The sequence below is a fragment of the Durio zibethinus genome, chromosome 12 (genome assembly GCF_047325235.1).
Source record: "Durio zibethinus cultivar Kanyao isolate XHJ-2024 chromosome 12, ASM4732523v1, whole genome shotgun sequence".
Classification (NCBI taxonomy): domain Eukaryota; kingdom Viridiplantae; phylum Streptophyta; class Magnoliopsida; order Malvales; family Malvaceae; genus Durio; species Durio zibethinus.
This window is the reverse complement of record NC_143173.1, coordinates 26229265-26241986: the sequence shown is the minus strand read 5'-3', so window position 1 is coordinate 26241986 and position 12722 is coordinate 26229265. Positions and strand designations below refer to the sequence as shown.

The following is a 12722-nucleotide window of genomic DNA, read 5'->3' as shown; positions in this document are numbered from 1 at the left end:
AGCTCTAAGGAAATTCCCTGTCTGTTCAATGCTTGGGCCATTCTGGAACATGTCCAAGAAGTCATTGACTTACAGTTTGATTAGCCGTACTATGGCGAAATCGCCATTCCTATTCACCATTTCCTTTGCTGCTATACCATTTTTTTTTAATGCAGACAGCCTAACTTCTAATCTTTTCATTAACACTTGAAGATTCATTTATCCCGTAGGCTTTTAGTTTTCTAAATTTTGGGCAAGTGAAGATTCATTCATAATCCAAAAACGAAGTACAAAAAGGAATCTTACTGCTGCAATCACAATAAAACTGTTAAATATAAGTAATTAGCTGTGCATGTATCTGTGACAAGTCATAAAATGTCAGATCCCGAATTGATTCTTAAACACATTTTTAGTAATCGCATGAAAGGAAATTCTGATATTCTAATTTTGTAATGTGAAAAGCACGATCATGTCAACATAATAACATTAACTCCTTGTTAAATCAGGAAAATTTTATCAGGCACTCAGTGGCATGTGAAAAAAAATGTGCGACAATCTATTGCTGATGATTGAATGATTTATATGAAAATGGCCATAATTAGAAGCCGCAACGGAAACAGAAATCGGAAGTCCACAATAATGTGTATCTACAACTCCACAACTATAGAGAAACTCCGGTCCACAATAGATTCATCTGCTTACTATTTTAAAAACCAGCTAAGGTGCCGTAGGAACCTGATGAAGCAGAAACCTTACTGTTATATTTTCTAGCGACCAAAATTAGGCAGGTCAAGGTTTACGATGGTCTGTATTCTGATTTATTGTCATTCTGGTGGTATGCATGATTCCAGTCATATCTTTATCTTCATGTAGTTATTCACTTGTGATATTGTATTTAAACATGTAAAATGCAAGGCTTTTTTTTTTATCTCAATGCCATTAAATTAATTCTTCAAAACTGACTCTTTCAGGTGCATGTTCTCTATTAAACTCTAGTGGCGGTGAGCAATTTGTTTCAGAAGATGGCAGTGAGAAATTTGTTTCTTATGTCTAATTACCAGCGATTTTTCCGTTCTTTCAAATCACCAATCTTCTCTACCGTATCATTGTTCTTTACCATCTCAGTGGCTGCTATATTCTTTATAATCTATGAAAATATACTGACTTCTAATCTCTCTATGTATCCTGAAGATACTGCAGCTAATAAAATTCTTACAGCACCAACCACCAAAAGCAAAGGACAGTTGAGGTCAACTTTTAGCAGCAAACCATTGCAAATTACCACACAAAGAAAGATCGAAGGAGTTGATAGAGAAACCTTGGATCCGCTAATTCCTCCATTCAATGTCACCAGATTGGAAAGAATAGCTTGGTTCCAGAAGAAACTTCCAGAATTGGGGTTATTCAAATCAAGCAACTTTAATTCGCAATTCCATGACCAAGTTTTAGGTTTCTTCAACAGTAGCTGTACAATTTGGTACTTCATGTTATGGCTTTCACCAGCTCAATCCTTTGGACCAAGGGAATTCTCAGCTGTAGACAGTCTGTTCAAAGCTAGTCCTAAGGGATGCTTGATGATTTTATCACCATCTCTGAATTCTAGACAAGGATACAGGATTCTGAAACCACTAATTGATGGTGGATTTAAAGTTCTTGCAGTCACACCAGACTTGCCTTTTTTAGTTAAAAACACCCCAGCTGAGGGTTGGCTTGATGAGTTGAAGAGGGGGAGCAAGGACCCTGGAAAAATTCCATTATCTTATAATCTTTCCAATCTGATTAGATTAGCAATACTTTACAAGTATGGAGGAGTTTACTTGGATGTAGATTTCATAGTTCTCAAAGATTTCACGGGATTGAGGAATGCAATTGGTGCACAAAGCATAGATACAAGCACCAGGAAATGGACCAGAATAAATGGAGCTGCTATGATATTCAATGACAACCATCCACTTCTACATGACTTCTTAGAGGAATTTGCCTTAACCTTTGATGGAAGTAAATGGGGTCACAATGGGCCTTACCTGGTTTCCAGAGTGATCGAAAGAATAGAATATGCACCTGGCTATGACCTTACAATCTTGCCACCTAAAACCTTTTATCCTATGGATTGGATTAAAATAGCCAGACTTTTTAAGAAGCCCGAGACAGAAACAGAATCGAAATGGATAGAAGACATGTTGGTTGAACTAAACAGAAGCACTTATGCAATACACTTATGGAACCATCGAAGCAAAGAATTAATGATCGAAGAAGGAAGTGTGATGGACAAACTAATCTCATCTTTCTGTGTGATTTGCCAACAGAGGAACAAGCAACCGCCATTAGGAACTACCATTGATAAAATTTTGTTTCTCAATACCATATAGCTTATTTAGTTGTCATAGAATTATTATTGTCATGTCTCATCTCATACCTAGTCATAGAAATTTCCCAATGTTATTGATGCAAGACACCCAAAATTCGAAAGCACAGAAGAATTCATACAAAAGGGTGTGTCAACAACTGCAAATACAGCATAACCCAGTTTATTGAATTTAAGAATTACAAGAGAAATAAACAAATTAACCATCATGGCAGCCTAGCTAGAAAAAAAGACACTCATCAATTTCAATCTTGATCTTCTCACCACCATCAAACTTATCTACTCTTGAAGGAGATGGAGGAACAGGCACTCTTGGTGGCCCCCTCCCCTTCTTCTTGTCCCTAGGCCTCGCCTATTCAATTTTATTAAAAAAAATAAAAATCAGTTTCCATTATCTACCTTCCAAGATAATCACAAACCTCTTTTTTTTTTGGTTTTATAGGCTTCCAGTTTTAGCTCAATCCCAACATTTCCTTGTGTGTCCAAGCCCAGTTTAAATCATGGGTCAGTTTGAGCCTTCAAGCTTTTATTTGAGCTGGGAAGTTACACTCGATGGCCCAAAGTAATAAGGTAAGATCCATGTCACATGGATTATCCATTTGCAAATTGCAATTCTTTTTATTTTTATTTTTAATCCATGAAGCATATTATACATTTAAATCCTCTCAATCCCGTAACTTTGAAAGATTTATTTCATAATTCTTAATTCTTACACAAAGAGTCCAAGTTTCTTTTTTTTTTTTTTTTTTTAATTTCTCTCCTCGTAATATAACAAAGCTGAAATGGCAAGCAATTGAAGACAATAGTTGGATCTAATTAATTCTTCTGAAACTGCAGCTTTCACATGTAAATAGTATGTCAATCTAAGCAAATAACTTGCTTATTGTGGTAATCTTCCTTTAATCTTAAAGTACCCTAATCTAAACCTGTTAAGGATGCTTATATCAGAAGCATTTTACTCTTTGTTTATTTTATAGATTTTCTTGCTGGAACAGATGATGGCTCTGAATCTAACATGTTACTTTCTTTTAACGGTTAACTATAGGAATCATGCAGGCACTATAATCTATGGACAAGGCACCCTGCTAAGAAAGGATGCAATTCGTTTAACAGGCTAAAGCAGGACTTTGGACTACAAATAAGCTTATTTTATTTGCCATATATGAAAATGCTTTGAATATGGTCAACTTGGAAAAGGTAAGAGGTGAACTCAATCTAAGCAGTGAAAATCTTCGAGGTCAGAAGGCTAAGCTTTTTTCCAATCAATATTAACTCTGAGGATTTTTTTTTTTTTTTTTTGTCTTTTGGATTACAATTAAAATTTAAAGTCGAAACTTTCAACCTTAAAATCTATTTAACTAATATTGAACTAACATTTCATTAATATATCAACTTCGTGAGATTGAAATAATGAAAAAAAAAAAAAACCTCAAATAATTCACAGCATCAAACACACAGTTAATGGAGAATGCATGTACTAGATTTGCTCAACACCTACAAGATCTTATAGGAACCAACTCTCCCACATGAATCACAAAATGTACATGTGAATTTTTTTCTTTAGCTAATCATGCATGAAAAAGAAGCCGACAATAGCAAACCAGCATGACTTGGTACTAATGACCACCTGAAATCCAGTAAAGCCTAATCATGCTTCTTCCCATTCTCTTTTCAGCTATAGTATAAAAGAAAATTACAATTAATTAGTTCAAATCAAACTTTGATTATTCAGTTAACACTGTCAAAGGGTGTCATTTACACACTTTCCCTTTCCAAATCTAAAGGAAACAGGAAGAAGGCACCTATCCATCGGATGCATGTGCTAGAACAAAAAAATAAATTGAACAAGAAGAAGAAAGATGGAAATTATTAGTTAATTTTTGAATTATAATTATAGGCTTTTGATTGGGCATGAAACCACACGAGATAAAGATGCACGTAGTTAATGTAGGGAGAGTGGCGAGTGACCAACAGATGAGCCAACTTGCAACCCATGTGAATGTGAGGCTAGTCCGAGGCTGGTCCATGGCCCACTCTCCTCATCAGAATCTAATGTCAGAAGTGCCACTAAGCCTAAGTTTGAATTCTATCGCAATGCGGTGCAAAATGATCGAGTTTATTGTATTATTAGTTAAATTTAAAAATTAATTTTAATAAAATTTATTTAATATAAAATTTTTATTAAATTTTTTTTTCACATTTAATTATAATAATTTTTATTATTATTTTCAATTATATCAAAATCAATTTCTTCATTCATTCAAATAAAATCTAAAATATATTCAAACGCAATCATTTTAATCAAGCCAAGTTTCAATAAAAAACACTACACACCCATACCCTTTGATTATTTTTAAAGTTACTCTCGAAACATGATAGTAGTAATAATTTTCATTGCACAAAGCTATTACAAAAGTGTTTAAGAACAGAAAAATTTTTATATTATCCCAACAAAAGAAGGATAAGAAAGGAGGGGGAAAGCTAAACATATACTATTGTCTGGTTTAATTATGCATATGCTTTGATAGCAAAGGAATCATCACAATTCAACACACTATTTTAATTTTCAACTGCTTTAAGGGGGGGAGAAACAAATAGAAAAAAGAAAAGGCAAATTCCAGCACATTATCAAATGTAGGGGAGATGTTGCTTTATCCCCATGTATGATACAAGTTATGGGGAAAAAAAGGGAATTCATTTTCTGGGTTTTGTTTCCTTTTTTTGTGGGGTTGAATTTGGTTGATCATGAGTCAGCTCAGTGGTGCTGTGCAGGTGCTGCTCCTGCTGGTGTAGGTGGCTTGCACTGATAGCACTTAGTAAATAATCCGAAAGTGTCAATTTGCTTGACGAAGTTGGTCATGCTAGCCCATCCACCGAACCCAAATCCAACCACCAGAACCCACACCACAATAAAGGCGTTGAATGCATACATTGCAGTCCAGCTTGGCATGAAGAATGGAGGCTTTTCTACAGCATTCTGCGCAGGAGAGAAAAGAGCAACAGAAAATTAAACTCTCTAAATCCAATCGGGTTGAGGTTGATATTAAGTTTACAAATTTGGGCAAGCAAATCTGTCAATTGGGATTGGCATTTGTGACAAAAAAATGTGACTAACTGCTACAGACCAAACTGGAAGGAAAAGGAGTCGAGTCAGCCAGCTCATCCAAGACACAGTACAACACAGCATCGGTATCATATAACTAAATGAAAAGCAATTAAACGCGTATGTATCATATAACCAACTGCTCCTGCTGTTGTGACATGCCAACCATCCAATTCTTCTCATAATGTTTCCAAATCCAAGCATTAAATGCGTTTGTACATTTGCCGCAGACTCACCCCCTCTCTCTCTCCACACAATATGGCCACAGCTACTGTGGAATGTGGGAATCCTCAGGAAACCTTTCAGGAGTGCCCACTTAATTTTCAAAGACAAACACACCCCTAATAAACAAAGATAACCACAGCTTGAACCATACATTAAGTAATCAAAAGGGCAGTACGGGCAACTGGGACAACAAGATAATGGCCCTACAGAAACTTTTGTAAAGAGAGAGGATTAGTATCAGTGAAGTGAAGCAAAAAAATTTACCTGTCGAGCAGAGGCTTTTCTGTAGGTGAGCATATGGGCTAAAGCTGGGATGATGTAGACGGTGAAGCTAACCAAAAGAGCACCAACTGCAGAGTTTATGGGCCCAAAGAATGGGAAGATAATCGCCAGGAACCAGATTGGAATCACTACTGGCAGCCTTGCCAGCGCCCTCAAACAAATGCTTCTTGTGTCATGCATCCCAATCACTTTCTCCCACACGAAATACAACGGAGTACAAGCAAACCCAAATGTTATAAACTGCAACCATTACATCAGATCACCACTGTTACTTTTTACTATTAAAAGCATCATTACCCATTCAAATGAACCAAAGTCGTTGGTTGAAGTACTTTAGGAGGTAAACTGCTCCCAAAATGCCAAGCAACTAGCAAGCAATGATTAAAAAATGTTAACTATGCAGTAAATTTTCTTTAAAAAATCACTTGGAAGTAAAGTAGACCTGGTGAATAAGCATTAAGATGACGGCGGCGTCACGGAAACCGGACTTGGGGAGGAGAGAGAAGGCATTGGAATGGTTGAGGAGCTGGTCCCCGAATGCCCAGTAGACAGCAGAAGCCGATGGAATGGTTAGGGTAAAAACGTACAATGTGGCCAACAAGTATATGTACTTGAATTTTTGAGGCTTCCACATTGCATGCATGATTTCCCTGAAAAAAAAAATCCTTGAATCAAAAATGCTTTTACCTAGAAAAAAACGGTGATATAAAAAGGGTCATTCATTAACTTACGTTAGTTTTAATAAGTTGTTAGGAAATATACCTAAATGGCCAAAATGCCTCAAGCCATTGGACGCTCAAGTAACAGCTAGGGGAATTACAGCTGAAGTTCCTTTAATTTTATAGTCTTTTTTTGGATGAATGAACTGTGCATTATTGAGTCTATGATATAGAAATTACGGTACAGGTAAAGACAAAAGAGACTAGAATAGATTAAGGTCAAAATCAACTTGTAACAGGGAAAAACAATTCGCAAATTGTTGTACATATGTTAATTCTACTGTTCAATTTTCCTAGAGAAAGGGAGAAAAGAGGAAGGGAGGTGGGATTTTAATGTTTGTTTCCGAGCAAATAAAAGTAGTTAGCATGATTTTGTCTGGGTCTCGAATGCCAAGACGGCCGGCAAAAGCTGCAAAGAGAAGCCGCGTAGAAACAAGAGAAAGAAAGAAAGAAGAAAGGGACAAGTGAAATCACTATTATTCTTCCAAGTTTTGAAGGGAAAAGCTTACACAGTCACAGCATGTCCGCCAAAGGTGTAGAGAATGTTGGTGGCTCCGGTGAAGTAGAGCACTAGCTTTGTTGGACCGCTGTGCGTCACGCCATCAACCTGAGAAGCAAAAAATATATGTAAAGAGAAGAGAAAAGCATTGAACATGGTGGTTGCATGGGGAGGAAGATCATGGTCGTTGATTTGTTGGTTTTAACCTTTTTTTTTTTTTTACCTGGCCGTGAGCAAGGGCAGCTATGGCCAAGTACCAGGCCGTATAAGTGGTCATCCCAAGGCCTAGAAAAGACCAAATACGGTAGTTGTGAAAGGAGGGTATGAAAACTGTGGTTGCGCAGCAAGCTCCAAAAATATAGGTCCATGTCCTCTTGTCCAATTTATCATTGATGTAGTAAATATTACTGTTATCACACAAGTAAAAACAATGGTTAAAAAAGAAGAAAAAAGGAATGAAACCCAGTTTCAGATACTGCTTAAATTTGATGTTAAACACAGAATAAAGATCGATACTAACCTTGCACAAGCTATAAGTTGAATGACAGATCCGAATAAGAGGAAAGTACAGTTGAAGGCAAGTCCAACTGCCTTCCAGTATGGACCCAGCAGCCCATCAAGCACTTCAAACCACTGCAATCCGAAACAGTGTTGTTGTAACTTTTTAGTATAGTTGAGATCGCAAAAAGGGGATTTGTTGGAAAACATAATTTTTTGAGATATCTTTCTAGGGTTCTGCAAAGGAAGATTAGGTATCAGTGGTGGTGATGGGTTTCAGGTTTCTTGACAACCAACACAAACCTGGATGACATGGTTCTTGAAGCTGACATTCTCCTTCTCCTTCCTGCTTCTATACTCTATATAGAGCACACTGATGAGATATGCAGTCCAACTTCCAATCAGTCCATAGAATACCTGAAGCAGAATTCCTGACAGCATACCCAGTTGAGAAAAGGAATAGGGCAGTGTCAACAGCACTTGCGCCACCTATAAGGAAAACGGAGGAAGAAAATTTTGACACTATAGAAAAATGATGAAGCCAACTGATAGTTGAGGATAATTGGGTAATGGGTACAGGAAAAGGTACTTGATTGGAGGCACAGCTGAACCAGGCATCCCAAGCAGAGCCACCATGCCAGAGGAGGCTCTTAACACTAAACATTGACTGTTGTTCTTCTTCTTTTGCTTCTTCTCTGGTTTCATGCTCCGTCTCGCTTAAGTTGGAGACAATTGCTTCTTCTGCTTGCTTCTGAGGCAACATTGTCTTCGTTTTTCTCTAAAGGGAACGTCTAAATCCTGGTAGATCTGAAACACATAAAAGACAGTTAATATGACAAAAAACTATAATCAAACGAGCAGCCCCAAGAAAACGAAAGTCAATAATACCCCAGATCCAAACACCCACAATTTCTTCCAAAACGTAGAAAAAGATAAACTAAAACTTCCATTCCATAGAAATACCACAAGAAAAGGGAAAGGAAAATAAAGAAAAAGTCAAGTGAGTTGAGAACAAAAAGAAAAGAGTACTGTTAACATGTTTTTCACGAACGAAACCAAAGAGAAAGAAACTCCCCGGCAGCCCCCAGTACCACTTTCAACAAACCTTGTTCTGAGTTGTCTCTTTCGTGTAAAAGATTGAAGAAAATCAACCAGAGATCTGTCAATGACCCCAAAATGAGTGGGATTCAAAGACTGTCCTTTGCTTGAGTTGATCTATCACCTTTTTTTCCCTCCTCAAGAATGGAAAAACAGACTCCGATATAGTATTAGTATTATAACTAGATAAAAAGGGAAAAGCCAGAGAGGCTAGGAGGGCTGAGTTGGATATATTGAATAAGAGTTCAAGAATTCTCCATTTCAAGAATCGGCAGGGAGAACTTTAAATGCCTCCTGAAATAATTGCCTCAAATCTCCAGCTTCGAATCTCTTTGTCTCCCTTCTTCTGTCAATAAAAACTAAACTTTAGCCACAGTAAAAGCTCCTTACTTAAATGCAGCCACCAATATTTTTCTACGCTAAAAAAAAAAAAATAAAAGCAGTGCCGCACCCAAAGACGGCGAGACCTTAAAAGCAGGAAAACATCTCACTTCCTCACTCACCTAATTACCTCCCGATTCAATGGTCTTCGTAGCTGTTGAACTAAAGGCCCTTTTCGCTCCTATTCAACACTATTTTTATACTTTATAGCAACACTACAGTGGCATCAAACAGTATTACTCTATTTGTTTTTTCTCTCTTTTGGCTTTGAAATTTCCTCCACCCTCAACTGGAAGGAACTAAAGAGAGGTTTTCTTTGTTGGCGAGGGGGGCGGGGGGGGGGGGAGTTTGAAAGAAAGGAGTGAGAGTGACTAAACCCCAAATTCCCTGTGTATTCCACTTCTGATTCGATTCTGGGGTTTTCTGTTTTCTTTTGGTGAGTAAGAGAGAAATAAAGATCTAAGCGACTGAGACGTTGTTCTGATCACAAAGAGAGACTCAACCTGACCAAAGACCTTTGCTTTTTATAGGCCTTTGGAAAATTTTACTTCAATGGCTAAGGTAATCTTTTTACGTGTCTACATTCGAACATTTGTCCTTTTACCAGACTCTGTCATGTGTTTTGCCTTGTATTTATGGAAACGGTGGCTCAGGACAATTTATTTCAACCTCAGAGCTTGTTTCCGAGGCCGTTAGATTTTGTTATATTTTTGTGCTTTTTTAGAAATGCTGATGCTATTTCAGCTCGCCTAAGCTGAAGCCTGAAAGCTCGAATCCAAATCCAAATCTCAGTCAATAATTCCGGGGATTCATCATTCATTTTTCCCTTTCCTTTTTGTTTTCTAATACTGGATTCATTTTCCGTATTGAATTTTAATTGATCGAGGGTTCATCAAACTCCCTTCCTGTCCCCCCAATCAATGGAAAGGAATCCCAATTCCCACTCTATCTATCCAACGCGTGCAATTCACAGTCAAGGGAAACCGTTGAAGAACCTATGAGTTTAATCGGGGTGTTTTTGTCACGGTTGTATGGGGCATGTGGTAATAGCACATTAGCAAGTCACCTATGAAAAATACGATGACGATCTTTTTATAATGGGCCGCCCAACCCCCAACCTACTGGTGGAATTGAAGGCTCATTTTGATTTTCATTGTTTTTTTCTTTTTTCTTTTTGGAAAATACAAGGTTTGGACTTTTTATAATTTTTTGGGTTTGATGTTGCAAGGTTTAGACTTTTAACACTCTTTAGACACTAATCAAAATGACTTTAATAGATGTAGTATTATATTCAATTTTTACATTCTTTTAAACATTATATAATTTATTACCTATTATTTTTTAGTGATTTGACGAATTGTATATTTATGTTATATATAATATTAAAAATTACATATTTATATCATATTTTATATAAAAATCATATAACATAATTTGTGTTAGCATAAAAATATAAAATATAATTTTTTATTTTGTTAAATTTAAATATGATTATTATTAAAATTTTAAGTCGTATTATTTTCATATTTTATTTTTATATCATATTTGTATTATATCAACATATCGTATTTTAAATTATTATATCTATTTTTAAGTTACTTTTTAATATTGCTATATAAAATAATCTCTTGATCTACCGTATTGAAAATCATTAATAAAATTATTAATTATTGCATTAAATACAAATTATTATAAATAGTATATTAATTAATTTTAAAAAATATCTTAAAAATACTTGTTAACAAAAATCCTGTATAAGATAAAGCACTTTTAAAAATTAATTACATTATAATTTATGAAAATATTTTTATATTAAACACGATAATTAGTAGTTAATTTGACAAATTCTAATACATTGAAACCTGAAAGAATACATTGTCTAATATAATAAACTTAAAAATTATTTTTAAGACATTCGCTAGCAAAAAAATTATATATATTAACCATTTGTTACTTTATGCATTTCAATCCTCTTTATCAAAACATTAATTAGAGGTATTTAAGTTAAAATATAAATTCAAATTGTCAATGTTATAAAATTAATAAATATTGAAATTTTAAATTATATTTGTAAAGTTTTTTTTTTCTAATTAAAGTTTTTATTATTTGAAAATTTTTAAAAAGAGCTCAGCCGGAGAAATGTAAGTTTGTAAAGGAAAAATGGCTGAAGCCGAGCCAAGATGGACCCGCCACATTGCTACAATACGGCACGCTTTTAAAGGGAAATACGCGTACAATGAAGCCTTATAAAACCCCACTTTGCGGACGGTTCATGATATAAACATGCCCTTTAATCGACGGCTTGGCTGTGGCCCATTATGTATGGTTGGACCCACCCTTCATTATCTTTACAATTTAACTTTTTTTTTTTTTTAATTTTCTCTATCCTTCCAATTCAAAGATTCTGCTTTCCATTTACTTTTGTTAAATAAAAATCCATGCAATTCATTGACATGCATAAAATGTATAGTTATTTACATTTTGTTTTTGTCACAAGAACACTTGTGAAAACAAATGTATAAATGATCTTTGGTTAAATATCTTTAAAGACAAAAACTCGTTTAATTTTGATTTTCATTTCCAAATACGTTATACAACAACGATCCAAACTAATTAATGAAGGTGGTGATGATAGAAGTGACGGTGACAATCGTGGTGGTGGAGGTGGTGGAGGTGGTGGAGCCACCATGATAGGGGGAGGAGAGTCCATATAAAATGGGAAAAATGTTTAGTGATATTCCATGCAAAACATCCACGTTGCCCCGTTCACACGGGGATTTGTCGGCTTGGTGAGGGTTTTGACTTGGCCTGTGAGCCAATCCCAGCAGATCTCCCACTTGCCCACTTCAAAAAATCCCCCTCATGTTTATCCTTCACTCATCACTACTTTTGCCTCTTTTTTCCATCTCCTCTTTGAGCTAAGTGACACTAACGTCTTGTGACTAATAAAGTGCACGTCGTAATGAAGCGAGGTTGGATGAACCAATCCCAAAAGCAGCCGTTCCGTTTCTTTTTTTCATCCAACCACAAAAAATAGTTTAAAAATTTTAACTTAGTGGGAGAAGTAATGATTAGTTAATAGATTTTGACGCCCCTCCGATGCCTTTGGTCTTTTCCATGAGGATCGAAATTCGGAGCATGTTCCATCCTTGCGTCTCACATGGGTCCCCTGATTTGCGTCTCTCCCATACTTGCCATCTTTAGTTCTCATTTTCCTCTTTTGTTTGTCCAAACACATATTCTGCCATTAATCGTCGGGTGTGAATGATTTGAATATTATCGCAAAATGTTAAAATTATATAGTTCAACTTTGAGCTTTTAATCATTCATTCATGTCCGAAATAAAATTTGTTGTCATGTAAGATCATAGTCACTTGTCATTAACTACCGTTAATAGTGATTGAATAATTATAAAATTGATAAGACGGCATTATTAATCGACACTTGTCGTTAGTAATTGATATTTAACTTAATAGTTCAAAGTAAAATTTTTGACGGAGATAAAAGTTGTGCTCCATCATTCACACCCCATGCAATTTTCAGTCATTCCACCAACTTGTACTACTGATCAGT

The 12722-nt window shown here is 35.8% G+C and overlaps 2 protein-coding genes across 3 annotated transcripts; one reads left to right on the top strand and one right to left on the bottom strand.

Moving 5' to 3' along the window:
• Positions 1-684: 684 nt before the first annotated feature.
• On the top strand, positions 685-2467 carry LOC111297857 (uncharacterized). The gene is made up of 2 exons (XM_089741519.1): positions 685-814; positions 951-2467. Exon 2 carries the CDS (start codon positions 1002-1004, stop codon positions 2346-2348), a length of 1347 nt encoding a protein of 448 aa, XP_089597645.1. The 5' UTR covers positions 685-814; positions 951-1001; the 3' UTR covers positions 2349-2467.
• A 2295-nt stretch (positions 2468-4762) lies between these two features.
• On the bottom strand, positions 4763-9637 carry LOC111297350 (auxin transporter-like protein 2). 2 transcript variants are annotated; one of them, XM_022892075.2, is made up of 10 exons: positions 9272-9637; positions 8776-9114; positions 8260-8477; positions 7974-8159; positions 7693-7805; positions 7396-7579; positions 7183-7280; positions 6397-6604; positions 5937-6194; positions 4763-5321 (listed from the first exon to the last, which is right to left on the bottom strand). In XM_022892075.2, exons 3-10 carry the CDS (start codon positions 8431-8433, stop codon positions 5100-5102), a joined length of 1443 nt encoding a protein of 480 aa, XP_022747810.2. In that variant the 5' UTR covers positions 8434-8477; positions 8776-9114; positions 9272-9637; the 3' UTR covers positions 4763-5099. The 2 variants fall into 2 exon arrangements, with proteins under 2 accessions (XP_022747810.2, XP_089597644.1); XM_089741518.1 differs by having other exon boundaries at positions 8776-9111.
• Between the last annotated feature and the right edge of the window lie 3085 nt (positions 9638-12722).

Excerpts from the sequence above, each read along its gene's own strand:
- LOC111297857 (XM_089741519.1), top strand. The coding sequence starts at position 1,002 with ATGGCAGTGAGAAATTTGTTTCTTATGTCTAATTACCAGCGATTTTTC.
- LOC111297350 (XM_022892075.2), bottom strand. The coding sequence starts at position 8,433 with ATGTTGCCTCAGAAGCAAGCAGAAGAAGCAATTGTCTCCAACTTAAGC. Across the intron at positions 7,806-7,973 it reads TCAAGAACCATGTCATCCAG|TGGTTTGAAGTGCTTGATGG; the intron begins GTTTGTGTTGGT and ends TTCGGATTGCAG. Across the intron at positions 6,605-7,182 it reads GGCGGACATGCTGTGACTGT|GGAAATCATGCATGCAATGT; the intron begins GTAAGCTTTTCC and ends TTTTTTTTTCAG.